At 34.7% G+C, this 20,749-nt stretch overlaps 1 protein-coding gene across 4 annotated transcripts in view; it reads right to left on the bottom strand.

Moving 5' to 3' along the window:
* Window positions 1–33: 33 nt before the first annotated feature.
* TFG (trafficking from ER to golgi regulator) overlaps window positions 34–20,749 on the bottom strand; it is a 32,304-nt gene continuing 11,588 nt past the window's right edge. For 2 of the 4 annotated variants that reach the window (XM_061426662.1, XM_061426636.1), the window contains exons 4-8: window positions 18,213–18,359; window positions 14,185–14,352; window positions 10,290–10,430; window positions 4,388–4,486; window positions 34–848 (exon numbers count right to left, since the gene is read on the bottom strand). In XM_061426662.1, the coding sequence (XP_061282646.1) occupies window positions 466–848; window positions 4,388–4,486; window positions 10,290–10,430; window positions 14,185–14,352; window positions 18,213–18,359 (938 nt within the window). In that variant the 3' untranslated portion in view covers window positions 34–465. The remainder of the gene's footprint in view (window positions 849–4,387; window positions 4,487–10,289; window positions 10,431–14,184; window positions 14,353–18,212; window positions 18,360–20,749) is intronic. The other 2 variants (XM_061426648.1, XM_061426653.1) reach the window with 2 other exon arrangements.

Below are 20,749 nucleotides of genomic sequence, written 5' to 3'. Positions count from 1 at the left end.
ACCAAAGACTAAATTAAGTTACAAGACCACTAATGGATTCAATCATCTTTATTAACCTATCAATGTTACATTTTATACATAATAGCTAGTCTTCTCAAAGGGATCTACTTTAGTACATCGTGTTAATAATAAAAAGCCAAGTAAGAGGGCTGAACTTCAACCTAGCATTTTAATATCCTCTGGACAAGGCAAGCTAGAAAATCAATCACTTTGCACACATGTAAGAGTAGTGTTCCAAAATAAGTAGGAAGCTGCTATACTTCTAAGCAGGGGAGGAAAAAAACTTCCATTTTGGTCTTTTTTCTTCCAGTAAATTATACTTTCAATTAACAGCAATAATGGTATCATAAAAAAATGCTCTGCTTTTTAAATTCCTGAACTTCAATACAAATTAAAATAGTAGTATTGGAGTCTTTTGGGAGGCAAACAGCTAGCAGCTACATTCATCAGTGTAACTGAGCCTCTTTATCGATAACCTGGTCCAGGTTGGGTATAGCCCTGACCAAAGGGAGGACGGCTACGTGCATATGGGTTAGACCCACTTGCAAGAGGGGTCATGGTACTTCCAGGAGGTGGGGTGAAACCTGGTCTTGGCTGGTAGGCCCCGGGTTGGCTTGGAGCCATTCCCGGTTGTGAGGCAGGGGCCACAGTGTAATTAGTGGGCTGAGAAGTTTGGGTAGTGTAAGTTTGTTGAGGGTAACTGCTCGCCTGATACTGCTGTGGAGGTTGAGCAGGCAGTTGCTGAGGCTGACCAGAAAAGGCAGGTGCCGGTGCCTGGGAAGTTGGTTGCTGGCCATATCCTGGGAACTGCTGAGGTTGTTGGGGTCCAGTCTGCTGACTATAGCCTGCTGAAAAGGCAAAACATATACCTCTTACTTTTTCTTTTGGTGAACATTTTCCAGAGAATTAGTCTTACTGTTATGGACAAAAAAAATAATAATAAATGAGAAATTCAACAAACTTAATCCTAAGTATTTAAGCACCAAGTAGAGTAGTGGATTTTATATTTCAATACCATATAGTAACAAAGAAGCATTTTCTAGACAATTTTGTAAACCCTCTAAAATGAAAACCACTATATATATATATTTCTTCTACTTCAACTCCTCCTAGACTGTATAATCCCTGAGAGTAAACGCCTGTTCTAGCATAACTCCCAGTATAGAGTATATGCTCAAATGACAAATGTCAGAATTAATTCAAAAGCTAGTCATTAACCTGGTTTTGAGGGGCCTGTTTAATAACAGTACCAAATAAAAACACATTGTAGAGAATGAATGTTTTTAAATGAAACAATGCTGCTACAAATACAACTTACTATGTTAGTGAGATGCTTTTTAGGCTTATTCATCCTATAAAAATTAATAAAACATTTAAGAATAAACATTAAGTGCCATTTTCACAATCCTTAAAATCTTTTAGATTTGGTATCATGGTTTGCCTTTACAATAGCAGTAACAACAGAAAGCACATCATACTGCCCCACAAAAATGAACATCTATATTCATTAGGTACTAGGATGTAAAGCTTTTTAAAAGAAAAGGTCTGCTTCACTAAAAACTTTTATCTCTACCATGAAACACACCTGCAGCTACTTGCAATGAAACCTCTCCATTGACTGGAATCCTGTCAGCATTAAATACCAGATACATAAGAAAATTATTAAAATATGTACAACCCTGCATTAAAAAAAAATAAAAAGGATTGAATTAACTGAGTATATTCTGAACTCACCTTGAACCTGGGTTCAAAATTTACTCATGAAAGAAAGCTTTTGACATAGTCCATGAATAAAACTGGAAAAGGTCAGAGGAAAACTGCCAAACCAGCAGAGTGCCAAAGATGGTCCAATGTTACCACAAGCACTAACAGTCTCCAAGCAGAGTATTTAGGTGACTGTTTCCATATCTCCCAATTTCAAGTTAATAGGACTAGCAGGATCAGAAATACAAAAATAATACTTTGAAAAGAACTAAACTTTACTCAGTGAAGATCCTAACTAATCATTATGAGCAAGCTTAATTTTTAACAAGTAACTCAAATACCTAATGCATTTTACTCATGGCAGCACCTAAATCAAACTAAATTCATGAAAAAACATTGATGTCATACAATTTCTTCTATCCTCTACATAAAAACATAAAAATTTTTTTACTGTAAGTTTTTGGAGAAACAGGAGGTTTTATACTGAAAATGTCTATTCAATTTAAGACTGTGAGCAAAAAAAAAAAAAAAGCTGTGTTTTCATCCTGCCAACTGATATCTAAACTGGCTTTTCAACAGACTCTGGGGACAACTAAATCTTTATTTTTCAAGAGAGAGGATACTGCCTAAGAGCCTAAGTTGCTGTTTCATTAGCAATCTACTGTCTTTGACCATAATATAAAATACCTCTGTATATATAAAAATCCTTCCTTCCACCACTATCCCCTCCCTTGAAAAACAAAATAACTTTGGTGAAAATCACCATAAATGGCAAAAAATGGAGATTGTGTGGTTGTCTGAATAAAGTAAAATTAAGGACAAAAAGTCACGTGATCCATAAAGCCTAAAATATTTACTATTTCGTTTTTTATAACAGAAAAGTCTGCCAAGCTCTGGTTGGTGCTGAGAGAGTGAGAATGATGTAGGGAAGTAAGTCATTAACTGCAAAGTCAAGTGTACCAGGTTCTGGTCTAGTCCCCCACTAAATAGCTGCTTGTCCTTCGATGCATCACAACTCTTTGGACCCTAGTTGCCTCATTTATAAAATGAGTGGGTAAGACAAGATCAGTGGTTCCCAATTCTCACTACACTTTAGAATGACCTGCAAACCATTTAAGATATCAGTGCCTGTACCCCACCCTCAACCAAATAAAACAAGATCTCTAGGAGTAGAGCTCAGGCACCTGTAAGTTTTAAGAAACACCTCTCCAGGTGATTCTGAAGCATGGTGAAGATGGGAATTGCCTGGATTAGACAACAGTGAAAAAAACTTATTATTTCTACAAATTGCCAATATATAATTGGTAACAGATTTTCTCTAAAAGACTGCATTCTGAAAATAACCTTCCCCCAATATTATAGTCCAAGTTTAAATTCATTCCACCTAGTTTATATAAAAACTAGCAGCTACAGGTTAAGTCACTCTATAGCAAATCCAATCCAAATCTTTGTGTTAAAATATGTCAAACTACAATGGTAGAATTTTATGGTCTAATTCAGGGAGTCAGCAAATGTTTTTCTATAAAGGACCAGATAATAAACATTCTAGGCTTTGGGGACCACATGGTCTCTGAAACTTTTAAATGAAGGGGTGGTGTTTTCACAATGAGTTTCAAGTAGATTAGAAAAATAAAAAATAACAGAGCAATGTACTTGCTTTAAGAATAGTTGTCCCCTGTCATTTTCTATTGAGGAACATGATTTTAGACTTCTTTGAGTGGGAGTTCCTTTGGCTCACTGGCAACAGTCTACTATGTGGAGCTTCAATCTCAGACTTTTCAATGATACCTAGGTTAACATTTATATTAAATGAGAATGTGTACAAAAACTCCTTTTAAAATAATGCTCTAGAGTTATGCCTGGCTTCCAATGATGGTTCCTACTAGCTGTGATGTACTGACCCAAGGTAAGTTGCTTAACCTTTCTGTACCTGAAATAGGGACTGACAATGAGGCTAACTTCCCCCCATGTATTTATTGTGTGTTCACAGCTCATTTTTGTAATTTTTTTGTAATTTTTTAAAATTAGTTGAAATTCTGATACTTAAAATATTTGACTATAAGAGTTGAACATAAATTCTCATATAACAAAGGTAAAAATTACCCAAATTATAATTATTTGAATTATGACATTCAAAGCTATACTGAGAGATTTTTATGTTCTTAGTTGTCTGAATTACATTTCACACAACTCTACTTTTATGGACTGTTTTTAGTATTCCTACATACTTCTGGGAGATTTAAAAACCTATGTAGCTTAATTTGGTTCTTATTTAATAAGATCACCTCTTTTTACATATGAGGGAACTGTTAAGTTTTTCCAGGTACTAGAGTACACTGGGATAATGTGCTACATAAAAAAGAGGAAAAAAAATTGTGCATTTTGCTCTACATCACCAAGCAGGTAAGTTGATCACATGAGTAGGAGATATTAAAAACTTCTTTATACTACAGGTTATTACTGAATCATCTACTATGACTGTGTTTTACCTGCCCACTGGAACTGAAATGGTGATTTACAGTAAAATTTCTATGTAAAGTATTTATAAATAAATGATACAAATGTTATTCCCCCCCCAAAAAAATAAATACTTAATACTTACTATAACAAATCAAGGACCCAGGAGGAAGGAATTTTAAGGTTTCATGAATATAGACACAGCTCTCTCTGGGCACCTGCTCACCTGAATACTGAATACCGTACTGCTGCGGCGCCTGGGGGGGCGCCTGTGGCTGCTGAGTGCCATAGCCGGGCTGCTGCGAGTACTGCTGGTACATCTGACCTGGGGATGAGACAGGGCAGAGGCAGGTTTAACTCAGCAGAAGAGAAACATCTTTAAGGCACCTTTAATTCTCTCCCCATTCACACACATATACACTCAGAGAACTAAGACACAGATTGTGTTTGTTCCTCTTTAAATATCTATGAAGAAGAGAACAAAGAACAATTTGACAAGTGTGGCAACTCTGCTGTGGATTAACTGTGGAGAACTCTGACATCAAATAATGAGTGGTTACTTCAGAACTCCAAAAAACAAAGATTTTCAAACTCAACTGCCAAAAGATATGTACTACTAATGTTCAGTAAAAATCAATAAAGAAAAATGTGAAAAAAGGGACAAATACCATGAATAGCTGCTGTGATTTCCAAACATGTAAGTACTTACTGGTTCACATCTTAAACCCCTCTACACCACTTACAGTTGTTCCAATGGTGGATTTGGCTAGACCTAATGCCTAGAGCAGCAATAAAACTTGCTGTAATATCTAACTAGCACTTAAATTTTTTAAAAACCTAGCTAGTATTTAAATCTTTAAAACAACTTTATGTTGCTGATACTTTAAAAGTATTCAAATTACCTACTGTTAATCAAAAGACTATAGGTAAATAGTATACTTTCAGCAGAAAAAGACAGTGACTAAAAGTCAATGCATTATCTAGTGCCATTCAAACTGAGGTACAGGAAATAGCTAGTTCTCACAGCTGAAATCTCAAGACGAAACCCACTTTACTAGACGGGGTGTCCAGTCTTCTGTACTGCAGCACTGAATACGTTATGCCCCTACTGACAGCTAGCTTCTTTCCTAGCAAGTAGTGGTATGCTTTCATGATAGGAATAAAACTGAAAGAGTAGCACTGACATATATACACTACCACATGCAAAGCAGCTAGTGGGAAGCTGCTGTATAACACAGGGAGCTCAGCTCAGTGCTCTGTGATGACCTAGAGGGCTGGGATGAGCACGGTGGGGTGCGGGGGGCAGGCAGGCTTAAAAGGGAGGGGATATACATATGCTTATAGCTGATTCACACAGTCATACAACAGAAAGTAATACAGCATTGTAAAGCAATTATCCTCCAATTAAAATTTTTCAAAAAAAAGAAAAATTTGCTTATTTTTAAGTTATTAATCCTCTTCCCAAATACAAAAACCGACAAGAAGTTTGTTAAACACTTTCTTAACACTTTGAGATTTATAGACAACATAAAAACTACTACAGAAGCTAACCACCTTTTAGAAGATACTGCCTTAACTGTATCTCAAGTTGCCTAGATTATATCTCAAAACTAAATTTTGGAACAGAAGTGACAAGGATCTGATACAGAAATATGATAAAGGGGGGAAATACATGTAGCATTTGACAATGGGTTCTAATTCTTACAAAACAGAAGGATTAACTTTACAATACAAAAATGAGCAAAGAACATGCAATGAATATATGAAGGGAAAAGTCAACCTCATTAGCAGTCCCTATTTCAGGTATAAAAAAGAATAAGCAACTTACCTGGGGTCTATGCATCATAGCTAGTAAGAACCATCACCAAAACCCAGGCATAACTCTAGATTGCTATTTAAGGAGTTTCATACATGTTATCTCATTTAATACAAATATTAACTTAGGTATCATCAAAAAGTCTGAGATTAAAGCTCCATACAGTAGACTGCTGCCAAGGAGCCCAGAAACTCCCCACTCAAAATTTTAAGTCAAATCATTTTCCTCAATAAAAAGTAACAGGTACTACAACTCTTCTTGAAGCAAGTGCTCCATTTTTTTCTTAATTTGCTTCAAACTCCTTGTGAAAATGCCCTGGGGATTAAACACTATCTCAACAAAGTATTTCTCTTATTTTAAACACACTTCCTTCAAGTCCAAAATGGAACTCTCATTCTCTGTCACAGTATTCTGAAAATTAAGAAGTCTGTGTTCAGTTGTAAATGAGGAGGAACAACCTGACCTAATTGAAGGAGAAAGCTACAGGATATATTAAGTGAAAAAGCAAGGTGCCAACATAGTTCACAGTAAGTTTATGATTTGAGGGGAAAAAAAAAAAAAAAAAATATATATATATATAAGCTATGTTTTGTGCATTGTATTTTCAGAATCGATGATAGAAAAAAGTAAAAGCAATAAAACATATTACCTAGGAGAAAGAGAATAGGATGAAGCAAAGAGTAATGGTGAGGATTCTGGGACTATATGTGTGACACAGATTGGTAGTCAGCCTCTATAATGACCCTCAATGACTCCTGCACAGGTATAATATAAGATAATGGGTTGGTATCCTCATATTTTTAGAAATTAGAAAGATTAACTCCACCATACAAAAAAATGGCAAACAACAAGCAATAAATACATGTGTATTCATTCTCAGGTGTAGTCCCCTCACACTGAATCAGGCTGATCTATATATATACCATCAGGACCTGGCATGCTGAAGTCCATGGGGTCACAGAGTCAGACAGGACTGGGTGACAGAACAACATATACCATTAGAATACATGAAATGATATTTCTGAGGACAAGTTGAGAAAGACAAATATCTCCTTTTACTCTGTCTTGACCACTGGCTCTGGTGGAAGTTTCCGTGTCATGAAGTCACCCAGGAAGCCCATGAGATCCATTTGGTGAAGAAATGTAGTCTCTTGCCAACAACCGTATGAAGGAGTCATCTTAAGATATGAATTCTTCAGTTCAAATTAAGCTTCAGATGACTGTAACCTCACAAGAAACCCTTAACCAAAACCTTCAAGCTAAGCTTCTCCCAGATCCTTGATTCTGAAACTGTGAGATAATAATTTTTTGCTGTTTTAAGTATCTATGTTTTAGCATAAACTGTTAAACAGCACGTTCACATACATAGTTTTGACTTTAGAAACATGTAGGGTTGACAGCTATTAAAAAAATAAAAGACTGAAGACACATAATTAAATGAAAAATGTGAATCTTGGGAGACCCTTAATTTGAAAAAGCCCCCAAATGTAACAAAGTAACTATGAGACAACTACAAAAATTCAAATATAGTATGTGCTGACATTAGGAATCACTTAATCACTTAAACCATAATGAAAAAGAATATATACATGTATAACTGAGTGACTTTGCTGTATAGCAGAAATACACAACATTGTAAATCAACCATACTTCAATAAAATATTTTTAAAAAGAACCATAATATTGTTAGGTAAATAGTGACATGGTGGTGACATTAAAAAGAAAAGAATAACATTTAGACATGCATACTGAAATGGCTGAGTGAAAAGCTGGGGGGGGATACAGGACAAGAAAGATGGAATGTTAAAACATTAAGCTACATGAAAGAAACATGAAGTTATCTTTACTTTTGTATGTTTCAAAACATACAAATTTTATAATTTACATAATAAAAGCTACTTATCCATTATATTAGCATATGATTTTACAGATTCCAATTATATCTTTGTCATCTTTTTGCTTCTCAAACAGCAATACTTTCTAGTCTTCGTTGACTTTTAAGTGCTCTTCTCTGTATCCTCACCACTTTATTGTGTTTTTGGCTCAAGTCACATAGTTTTCCAGTAACAGAAGCACTTGCTTCACTGAAAAAGGATAATACTGTCCATTTTGTTTCTTTTCATGACGCTTAACATTTTGATCCTTTTAAATGAACAATATATTAAGACTTAAATCCTTAGGAAAAATATTTACAAATCCAAGATCCCTCTTATGGAATTTAAATAACTCAGAATTATTTATTTTAGATTATTATTTCACATTCTAAGAGATTTATATGTTAATTATTAGTAACAGATTTGTACTTCTGTTGGTTATTCTGCTCAAAGCATAACCAGCAGCTGATCTAACTAAATGGTGATACCAGGAACTCATTATATATTTCGCATATATCAAAAGGTATTCATTAAAGTAGCCAGTCTTAACCATGATATGCTATACGTATTGTGAAGTGTTTCAAATCAGTCACACTCCAGATTTCCAATATGTAGTATGAAAACCAGAATGTTTTTAATAATGATTACATGCTAATACACTGGATATACGAGATTAAATTAAATATATAACAAAAATTAATTTTACCATTAAAAAAATTTTTTAATGCGGCTAGTAGAAAATTTAAAATCATATATAGCTTCCACAGTATTTCTTTTGAACACCAATGATCTAGAGATTCACCTCTAAAATGCTAATCTATTGACTGATGTCACATTAGTAACTATACAATTTTTTCTACTGTAAGTTTTAATGTACACTAAAAAGTAACAGCTTTAAGAAGGCATATAATTAATGCCACCATATGGTGTCAATCTGATGACTCGGAAAAAGGGAACTTGGTTGCTGGGTGTCAGAAGTGAGAGATAGCATTTTCCAATTTCCACTGTATATCCTTTTATATTTTAAAAATTTACCTATTTGAAAATAAACTTTCAATTAAGATAAACCCTTGAAAGAATAATTTGAGATATTATTAGCAGATCCTTAAATCCCTTTCCTTTATAAGTGAACAGCAAACATAATTTGGTACAATTACCCTTCCAACTCCCATCCTACAGCCGTATACGTGGCTAAAAATGGATTGCTTTTTTCTTTTTTAAAGATGTTAGTTCACCTGATATAGCCATTAAACTCCCATCATATCCAAACTCTGCTTTTCCCTGTTTCAGACACATCTGCTTCAATTCTAACTGGTCCAGTTCTGGCAGCTGCACCTTGGTACAAAAGAAAAGACTAGAACTAAAGTTGGTTGAGAAGAGGCTTCAACAATAAGAAAATTCTTCCCAAACTACTCATTTCTCAGCAAAATGACACCTGCTGGTTCCTATCACTACCATTCATCCAATTCATCCAACGGGACAAATCTAAAAGTACCCAAAATAATTAAGAATCTATTACAAAAGTGCCCCTTCATTTAAGGCTGTTTTGGGAGATTTACTTAACTTGACTGATAAACTCAGTCACTTGCTTCTGGTGCTGAAAATACATCTTATCACACTACCTGACCCCTTTATACAGATAGAGCACCACCTGGTGACCTTTAAAGTAAAATATGGGGCTTTAAAAGGCCTAACATGCACAGGCAATCCAAAGAAAGACTATCTGACCATCTAGAAGGAACCCTAAATCAGTAAGTCTGAGGGCATGTTCTGCAGCGCTTCCAAGGGTTTCAATGAGGCACCTCAGTGACTGCTATTCTGCGCTTGCAATTTCCTTCAACAACAGCAATGACCCCTTACTTGTTTAACGACTGAGCTTTTTTACATTCTGTTTCATTTAGGACTTAAGACATTCTCTGAAAACCACTGATTCGGTTCACTTTTCTGTGGGAGAATATCAAAACCCAGAGAGATTAAACTGCTCATCTGAGGACATGATATTTAGAGAGGAAAAAGTCTGATTTAAAATACACTGCTTTTTCTATAAAAGACTTATTGCTAACTGCATAAAAATATAAAGGGCTATTTATCTTTAAAAAAAAACTGAAGTTATGCTTTACCTTTGTTTTTTAAATCTTTTTAAATTACAAAAATCATACACAGTTGCAAGACGGGAGGGGAGAAGGAAATAAAATAGAACCTAAAAATTATGCCTTATACTTTAGGTTTTTTTTTCTTTTCAATGTTCAGAAGCATACCTGACATTGTTCTATTCAGTTTTTTAACCCGAAAGCATACTACATCAGTAGGTCAAAAATATTGACAATTGTGTTCACAGCATGAATGAACATGTAAGCTTTTCACCATTACCAAAAATGTCATAATAAACATTTCTGCACATGTAACTTTCCGCACATGTGCTTTAAGCTCTATTTTACCTTCACTCTGACCTGCTTGAGTCTGAGCTCCTGTATATGGTGGCTGCTGTGGCTGAACTCCTGGTGGGTGAGCTGCGGAGGAGGAGGAAGCAATGCTGTCGGGAGTTCCTGACCGGTCTTCTGCAGGAGCACTGGGAGGCCCTGGGTGGTCATGAAAAGTCAGCTCAGTTTCTAATACAAGATCTGTCCCCAACAAGCTCAATTAGTAAATTTGGTTAAGAGACTAAAAGTAAAGTACTACAGAATAAGCATAACCCAAAGGCAGCCTTCTAAACTGATGTGTGTATATATACTTTTTCCTTTGCTCCAATCTCACAAGAATCCAAAGCTACGACTAGAAATCCTTCCCTATAGAGTGTAGTGCTACATTCCTGAGTCTTAAACTCACCTCTGCACTACAAAATATCCACCCCTTTATACAATCCTATTCATTCCCCCAAGTGATCATTAATTGCCATTCCTTCCACAGTACCAGTTTTACCTATCTAAAACATTCCTTAAATAGTCCTCCACACTTCTAGTGAGCTTTCTTCACTCAAAAATACTTTTCTCCACTTGTGAACTTCTATAGAGTATACTTCTATTAAGACTTTACCAACTTCCACTCTGCATTTTTAAACAGAAAAGTCTTCCCTCTTAGACTAGGAGTTCTTTTGGCCAGGCACCTTTCTGATTCTGTCTCACAAAGTCTACCTCTTAAAATATACATGGAACCACTCAAAATTCTTTTAAAATAATGAACAAAGAAGTAAATGGAGAGAATCTGCTGTAGTTCTAATACTATATAATGAGCAAAACAGACATTCTGAAGACAAAAATTTGTTTCTTTAAGTTATTTTTGTTTGTGCAATACAGAATAGTATGATTAGAAACACTGGTTTTGGAGCCAGACTGCCTCGGTTCAAATCCCAATGCTGCCACTTAGTAGCTCTGTAAATCCAGGCTTGCTACTTGATCTCTTTCTGTGCTTCAGTTTCCTCATCTGTAACAAAAGCAATACTAATTCCTACTTCCTAAGATTACATAAGGATTATGAGTTAATAAGAGCTTATAGCAAGTGCTTATAAAAGTAATTTTATGGGGAGGGGCAAGAGGCATAGGGGAATTAAGAGGTCTAAACTATTATATATACAGTAAGTAAGCTATAAGAATATATTATATCACAGAAAATATAGCCAATATTTTATAATAACCATAAATAAAACATAACCTTTAAAAATTGTAAATCACTATGTTGAACATCTGAAACTTCACATAATATCATAGCATCAGCTATACCTCAACAAAAATATATATTAAAAATAAACATTAAAATATTGTTAAAATATATTAAATATATCAATATGGCTAATATAAAATGTATTTTAAATGAAAATTTAAAAGTGATTATATAACAAGAACTTATAAAAGTGATTACCACTTAAAAAGCCCTACATAAGTACTTGTTATTAGTAGCAGACTAATTTCCCTGAGGCCAAACCTCTATCCTTTCAACTGGTCTAACCCAAAACTTACTAGCACTGTATCAGGCATACAGTTGGAAGCTGACAGTTCAGGTATTCATGAGAACCTAAAACTAGGATAACGGTACTGGTAGTGCAAGAGAAACTGATGAGTGCCAGAGTAAAATGTATGATCACTCCTGTGCACCACCATTTCACTGATATTTATCAACATTAGACAAATACATACACACACATCCCCAAGAAGGGTAACACAGATAACACAAAGACACTATGTTATTATTCTAAAAAAATACTACTTCAATTCTTTTCTCCCCTGCATGTAAGCTATTAATGTTGCTTATCCTATTGTTAATATTTTATCCCTCCTTCCCATGTCTACATTCACTACTGCTACTGAGTTTTTCACATCATAACCCAAGTAACTACAAAGAACCCTGGCATTTTCTATGTGTAGTTTTTCCTACTTCAATTCAATATACAAAGCTACCAGAAAAATGGCCTTCAAATACAATATGAATCATAGTAATCATATTATTCTGGTCTATACTATATTCTTAATTAAACTTTTAAGCCCAACTTCATATATAACTATTTACTCCCTCCACCTGGCTTATCCTGAAGTCTTAAATATTAAGAAGCTGTAATATTAACTTGTGTTTCAGTTAATCTACAAAAAGTTTGTTTTTCAGATAGACCACTTATCTGATGTCTTCTTTTGCCAACAACATACATGATATACAAGTAGCTGTCTTTTCCAGAATGTTACACACACAATTCTCTTTGATAAATAACCCCATAAAAGTCTCAAAGAAAAAGAAAATTAATAGAAAATCCTATTTTTTCAGTTACTGATAATGACAAAGTAAACTGATCAGGTGAAACCTACCCAAAAATAACAATTTAAAACCCTGGTCAAAGAAGACAAAAACAACTACTTGAAATTATTGGAAGTCAGCCAAATGTTGGCGAACACCAGGAAAGAGTTTACCCTCAATGGAATTACAATGGGTAAGAACAGCAAACTGTGATCTCTGCAGTTTCAACTGCAGAAAACCAGTGTTAACTTCATGGTTGGCTACATAGCTAGAAATTTGAGGAAAGCCCATTCAGGAAGGAACGAGAAGAAATGAGATCTAAAATCTGAATATAAGCTCCAAAGCCCGAGCTGACCACAGAATTAGGTGGAGAGAGGGTGACACCAAGAGGGTACAGAATAAAAAGCAGCATCTAGAGCTGAAAGGACTGAGCAGAGCTGAGTCAGAGCTGAAGCAGTCAGCGGCTTCACTCTGGGTGAAAACGGGAGTAGTGTGAGTAAATATTAGAGCAACAGTAACAAAAAATCCTCACAAGAATCTAAAACAAAAATACCTTAAGAAATTGAAGAGAAATACAATCTTAACCACCTAAGGGCTTCCCTTGGTGTCTCAGATGATAAAAATCTGCCTGCAATGCAGAAGACCCAGGTTTGATCCCTGGGTCAGGAAGATCCCCTAGAGAAGAGAATGGCTACCCAGTTCACTATTCTTGCCTGGGGAATTCCACGGATAGAGGAGCCTGGTGGGTTTGCAGAGTCAGATACAACTGAGTGATTAATACTAAAACAATATTAATGAATGAAAAGGTAAGGAATCTTAACAGAAAAAAAATTAAAACTATAAAAACAACCAAATGGAAATTCTAGAGCTGAAAGCACAATAAATGAAAGGGAAAATTCACTAGAAAGGTTTAACAGCAGATTGGCAATGAAAGGAAAAACACTAGTGAACTTAAAGAGAGATCAACAGGAATCATTCAATCAGAACAACACAGAGAAAAAAGAGTGAAGAAAAAGGAACCTCAGAAACCCATGGGATAACATCAAGCTCTCCAATGGATGTGTAATAGGAATCCCAAGAGAAAAAGCAGAAAAAATGTTGAAGAAATGATGCCCAAAATATACAAAGAAAGCACAGTAAAGACACTGTTTTAAGGTTAAAAACATTCAAATAAAAGCACTTTCTAAACTGTCCAGAACTCTACATTTAAATTTCCCTAATTTAAGATCAGAAGAGAGATTAAACCATCAAACATAATTTAAGTCCAGCAAGAAATCTGAAATAAGATTATAAAATGATTCATATTTTTTAAAAAATAAACCCTCTGAATTCTACTTTTGATAAAAGTTACTTGAACCAATCACAGGTTTATTCTTTAAAGAGGAGCGTTCTACTGACTGAGAGAGGGCATGAGAAAGCTTTGCAGGAGCTGGAAACCATCTGCATCTTGATCTTGCTGGTGTTTTACATAGTGTATACATACGTAAAGACTTCCTAAAATGAACCCGTAAGATTTGAGCACTTCACCATTTGCAAGTTATCTTCTATTAAAGAAGGAAGGGGAAGAAAGGAAGGAGAGGGAGAATAAAGGATGCAAGGAAGGCACTAACTTACCTGAAACCTGATCATCTGTTAAGCCAAACGCTGACATGACATTTTTATTGATTTCATCTTGGTTTTTTAAAGGATCAAAAGCTGACATACTTGCTGCCATAACCTGAGTAGACTGTTTACCAGAAGAATCAGCAGCAGCAGGCTTTTCTTCCCTACCATCCACAGTATCTATAAAAGAAATAACCAAAAACTTGTTTCTATTTTATCTATATTCAATAAGGCCTAAAAAATACATGATAGCAAAATACATATGTGCATAAAGTCTGGAATGGTGAGGGTATCTCTGAGTACAAGATTATAATCTTCCTTTCTTCTTTGTTGCTATTTATACTTTTTGTAAAATGGGGGGCAAGGTCAAAAAGAAATGAAAGATAAGTAATAGCTTTTATAAAAAACTGTATCTATGTACATTCTTAAGAATTATCAGATGAGAAAAAAAAATACAAGCATCTTTACACAGAGAAACATTTTACCGTTCTTTTTGGAGTGCTATGACATATATCCTAGTATCAGACACATACTGTGCACTAATGCTTTATTTTCTAAAAGGATAAAAACATTTTTAAATAAAGTTATGATTATCAACTTTTATGCTTTACTTCTACTTATCTATTGGTTCATTATCTGTCGGTACATGGAAACCTCAAGCCAACACATATTTTAATTTACAACGTCTTCCTTTAAAATACTTATTACAGATAAAAGATATGTGTCTGAAATGCGCTCAGAATAACATGGGAAGAGTGGAAATGTGTGAGTATAGATGGCATGATACTGTGAGTTGACAACTGGTGAAGTTGTGAGGGTTCATGGGGTTCATTATACTATTATGCCTACTTTCATATATATTAAAATTTTTCCATAATAAAATATTTTGCAAAGTAGAATTTTAAACATTATAAGCAGGAAAAATTTTAAACCACACACTTTTCTTCTAAGGATACTAAGGTTCTGAACACGCATTTATACTACCACCTTGTGAAAGAAAACAGATTCAAGAATAACATACATTTTATAAACAGAAATGTGTAATATTAAAAAAATATTACAAATACTTAAGGCCAACACATAAAAAAATATTACAAATACTTAAGGCCAACACATAAAAAAATATTACAAATACTTAAGGCCAACACATAAAACAATATTACAAATAAAACAAACTAAACAAGTAAAAGAAAACTGCTAACCATTTACTGAAGTAACTGATGTTATCAATTCCTTTCTGTTACCAACCAAGTAAATGAGCATTAGATCATCTCTGTGATCATGACCAAAATTGATCTTATGAAAAAATATTATGAACCAAGTGCACTATAAGCACACACGGGCTTGCAGCTCTTTTATTCTTATCATTCCTCTAGTTACATTAGTATCTCCTAAATCTCGGTAGGAAAACTTTTATAAGTACTCCTTTAAAATGTCTGCCAGTCATCCATCGTCCTCACCAACTTCCCTCCTTCAATTCCAAGACCATATCCCAAGAGCATATGACACCAATTTTAGGATTATTTCCCTTCACACTGCTATCTTTCACTACCTATGCATCCTTCCACTTATGGCAAACTAAATTCATCAGGAAACACAATATATACCCACTAGCCTACTACCTGCTCCAGTAGCTACTGCACAGATACTGCAACAGGTCAATCCAGTACTGAAGGTGACCTACACATCATCTGTCTCACAGAGGAAAGCAACTGTCCAACAAGTCCACTACAGAGGCAGAGTGCTGAAGGACATAGGTAGCTGCATGTTTTGGGCGAGGGCAAGCCACAGGATTCTAAAGAGCTCTGACAGCTGACCGGTACTTTTTTCTGGTGAACTAGACTTTTCTGATGTTTCTGAAAGTTTCTGATGCAGCTTATTTTATGTTTTTGGTTCCCCCCGACCCCCTTGAGAAGATTACTAAATCAGAATATGTTCTAACAGCTTAAAAGCTTAGGAAACTTCATAAAATGAAGCGGGATCAAGAGTTAAGCAATCTAAGTATAGGAGAGGAAACAAAAAATAAACTATAACTGTCTATAAAAACAAAACACAGAATGTCATATTCAGTTCATTAGGCAACTCAAGACACAGTAACTAGAAGGATGGCCACATAAAGAAACAATATATGAAATAATTTCCAACATGCAGAGGAGAAACCAATTTTTAACATCTCTTTCCATTAACACAGGTGAGAGGTGAACAATAAAACATATGAACACATGGAATTAAACTCATAAAGAAAAGCAATATGTGGCAAGAAGTAATGAACAGAAAGGCTGTTCCACCAAAAACAAAAAGCTTATAAATCTATAGGTAATTTCTACACAGTACTGGCTCTACTTATTGAATTTTGATCTAAGACTTCTCTGGTGGCTCAGATGGTAGAGCATGTGCCTGCATTGCCAGAGACCCGGGTTCAATCCTCAGGTCGGGAAGATCCCCTGGAGAAGGAAATGGCAACCCACTCCAGTACTCTTGCCTGGAGAATCCCATGGACGGAGGAGCCTGGTAGGCTACCACGGGGTCACAAAGAGTGGGACACGACTGAGTGGGACACGACTAAGTGACTTGACTTTCTTTCTTTCTTTCATAATACTCTATAGATGCTTCAAGCACCTAAAATTATATGCAAGTGTTGTTATATCGACATCTATAATTTCTTCTAGGAAAACGGTCAAAGTTTTCATTTTTGTGTGGAGAGACAGGTCAGGAAAAGGCAATATGCTTTAACCTGAATACAAAGGCTTTATCATAAAGAGGCTGTAAAGATCTCATTGTATCTCAGCAAATCTTTTTAATATGTTCTAAAATCTAGAGGTAGAACTAGAAATTACTAATTAATCACCAAATATTTATCAGGTCATCTACCATTAACACAATTCCATATGGCTGGAGAAAGCAGGAAATGATTGGGAAAGGCATCTTTATTTAAACTATAACTATAAATTAAACTCCAAAATTTAGAGTATTTCAGAATCTAAAGGTTGCAAGAGATTATACAATGCTACTTTTCCACAAAATCATCTTCTATTAAGCCCTTTATAGCCAGTAATCCAGAATCTATAAAACCTATGAAACTTACATGCAAACACAAAAGTGGTTTTTTAAAAGTGTATATTTTTAAAGTGTAACATCTAAGAATATTAAAAGTTGAGAAGGCAAGTTTTAAAAATCTACTTTCAAGCCATATTTAAATTTCAGTCTACATTTAATATTTGGTCCCCAAACTACTTTCAGTTCCAAATTTGTCATAAAAGAACAAAAATAGTATGCCATATTTATCATAACATAAATAGTATGTCTGTAAAATGGGAAAAAAATATTTTTTTGCATATTATGAACACTGTGCTTAAGATAAACATTACAACATTTGAATGTACTAATCTAAAATTACCTTTACTTGAAACTACTTCATATATCACATAAAACTCAAGAAATGATTTCCATTTCTGAGGTTCATTAACTTTAACACTAAAAAGGGTTCAGGAGTCAAAGGGATTTGAAAACTGACCTATGTCATAACCCAGGAGTCTAAGACTACCTGTAAAACAATCACGCAGACAGCACTTTAACAATGGGATTCCTGGCCCTGCTCCCCAGGAAGTCTGTGATGAGATCCAGGAATTGGTATAATAAAATCTCCCTATAATCAAGGTTCCCCGGGTAGCTCAAACAGTAAAGAATCTGCTTGTAACGTGGGTGACCTGGGTTCGATCCCTGGGTCAGGAAGATCCCCTGGAGAAGAGTGTGGCAACCCACTCCAGTATTCTTGCCTGGAGAACTCCATGGACATAGGAGACTGGTGGGCTCCAGTGCATGGGGTCGCAAAGAGTGAGACACAACTGAGTGACTACCACAACAACAATCTTGATGAACAGCCAGGTTTGGGAAAACAGATATTGAATATTAGCACAGATATAGAAGTAAGAAAGGGTGACAATGGAGGTGCCATTTTACTCCTGCTGAAGAATTTTTTTTTTAAATCTGCAAAAAGTCATAAGTAGGATAAATGAGAATAAAATGACTTCATGGTCTACCGTTTTCAGGAATGCTGGAGGACGGGCCTGGTTCTCCAGGTGGTTCCAAACTATCCAGTAAGCGATTCACTTTATTTCGAAGTTCTATCAGTTCTCGACGAAGGTATTTCACCTGACTTGATTCAAGGGGTCTTGGTTGGCCATTAACTGGAATAAAAACATTCATTTTCTTAAACTTAGGAAATATTCCTGAATAAATATATCAGTAGAATTATATGTAACAAGGAAAAATCAAAATTAACTTCTTTAAAAAGTTAATTTTGTTTGAACTCAAACAAGATACCTATTGATATCATTCAAATAACTTTTTCAGGAAAGGATTTTCATTGCTAATTTATTTTTGGAAGAAGTAAATATTCATCAGTCTTTGCTGATGAACTACGGCTTATGACCTGTAAGTTCCCCCCAAAAAATATTCATTAAAAGAATTCAACTACAGTGAAATAAAGTAAAATTACAGAAAGCTTTAATGTATTTTAATAGAAATTATGTACCTTCAAAAGCTTTTACTTCACACAATTCTTTTATAGCCTTGAAATAATACAATAAACACCTTATTAAAAATATAACATGACTGTAGGTCTGTTATCCTTCTTGCCTACTTCTGACCCATGCCCCCAAAAATTAGCTACCTAAAATAAATGCCCTAAATAAAAAGTAACCTCTTTTAAAAATATGCAGAATTTACAAATTCACATCACCACTGTCCTTCAAAATAGTTACTTTAAAAGAAGCACACAAGCCAGAAAAAGTCAGATTATTCAATAATCATTGGGCCTTTTTTTTAAAAGGGTAATGTTAACCTCATTTACCTACTTTATCCAAATGACTTTCAGCTAACTAAGAAAAAAGAAAAAGGATCCTTCTTCCAGCAAGAAAGACTGTCATCACTGAGATTATTAATTAAAAAAAAAAGTGACATAAGGGTCTGACTGCAAACCTCAAAGTAAGAGTTCAAAAATTAAACTTTTTATGCATTTTATATACTTACAATTTGTGTGTGTGTGTATCTTACATATTTACAAATTCCTAAAGCATCAAACTAGAAAAGGACATCTACTTCAAAATAAAGGTTCAAGGAGATTTTTTGTAGAATATGTTTCAAACATCAATATAAGCTTTAAAAGCTAATCCATCAGTATTTTACATACTACCTATATATTTATGAGAAAGTTCAATATAATTTCCTACCTGTATCAATTATTGGCTTTTACTGGGTATTAACTGTTTTTCCTTTAATAGCTGAAAAGAAGCAAAGCAGCTCCTGAAAGCTAAGAACTGGACCTGTACTGTAAGACAGGCTTTTGTGTTGCTCTAAAAGCTGGCATGGTATTCCCATGTAGGTTGTTGAACATAAACAATTTCAGAACATACCAACAGTACATCAACTGCATCTCAATAAATCTTTTTTTTTAAAGCAAATAAAGAACACCACCAACTATTATTAAAGATCACTCTGGGACTGATATAGCTCAAGACAAAAAAGAAAGCCAATCCATAATCATGTGAGAACTTAGACACAAGAACATTGACCAGAATGTCACAAAAATGACCAAACATCCCTGGCTAATTATGAGTGACACTATTTTACCAATTGCAAGCTTTAGCCTCCATTTACTCCCCATATTTTCTGGATAAGATTTAGTAAGATAAATCATAGGACTACTACCTAATAGGTAAATCATAAATCATGGGATTACTACCTAATCATAGGACAACCCGTACTTCCTGACAACAGCCAATCTAGAGCAAAGCCCCATTACTTCAACCTTATGCAAAACCATCTAACACAAACTCAAGCCCTACAAAAAATTCTTTCTAACACATTTTTACTGACATGCTATTGTTCTCCAAGGTGCTCATTCTCCTTCACAGCAATGTATTAGTATTTGAGGTTAAACTCCCTTTCACTCCTAATATTGCTTACTTCTGCCTTTTAAACTTAATAGATAGAGGTTTGCTAGTTGTATATCTTCAAAATTGCTGATCCCTTCAATTCCCCCAACTTCTAGTTCATTTCTGCTTTTTATTATTTTCTTTTTTCTAAGTTATCTGGACTTACACTATCCTTTTCGTATTTAGCTTTAGCACACTCTAAAAACTTTGTCATGTAAAACTCTTCACTAATTTGAAATTTAATTCCTAATTTGATTTCTTCTATGGCATGTTACTTAAAAGTGTATTTTTATCTTCAAAAATATGGGAGTTTGGGTTATCTTTTTTGCCCAATAGTTTCTAATAAAACCAGAGGAAATGATCTCTAACATATTCCTTCTCTGATACTGAGACTCACTGGAAAACCTAGCAGATGGTCAACTTTTATAAATGTCCAAATGCACTAAAACAAAACTGAATCCTGTCCTGATTGCTAAATGTACACGATCAAGCCTGTATCTATTTTGCTTAAATTTTGAGGCTGCTTGATCTATCAGTTTTGGAAAGAAGAGTATTAACAGTTCTCTTATGATTACAAATTTTTCCTTTTTCAGGTGTGCAGCAAAATGATTCAGTTATACACATATGTGTATATATATATG

The sequence above is a fragment of the Bos javanicus genome, chromosome 1, assembly GCF_032452875.1.
Source record: "Bos javanicus breed banteng chromosome 1, ARS-OSU_banteng_1.0, whole genome shotgun sequence".
In the NCBI taxonomy this organism is placed as follows: domain Eukaryota; kingdom Metazoa; phylum Chordata; class Mammalia; order Artiodactyla; family Bovidae; genus Bos; species Bos javanicus.
This window is presented reverse-complemented; position numbering and strand designations above follow the sequence as displayed.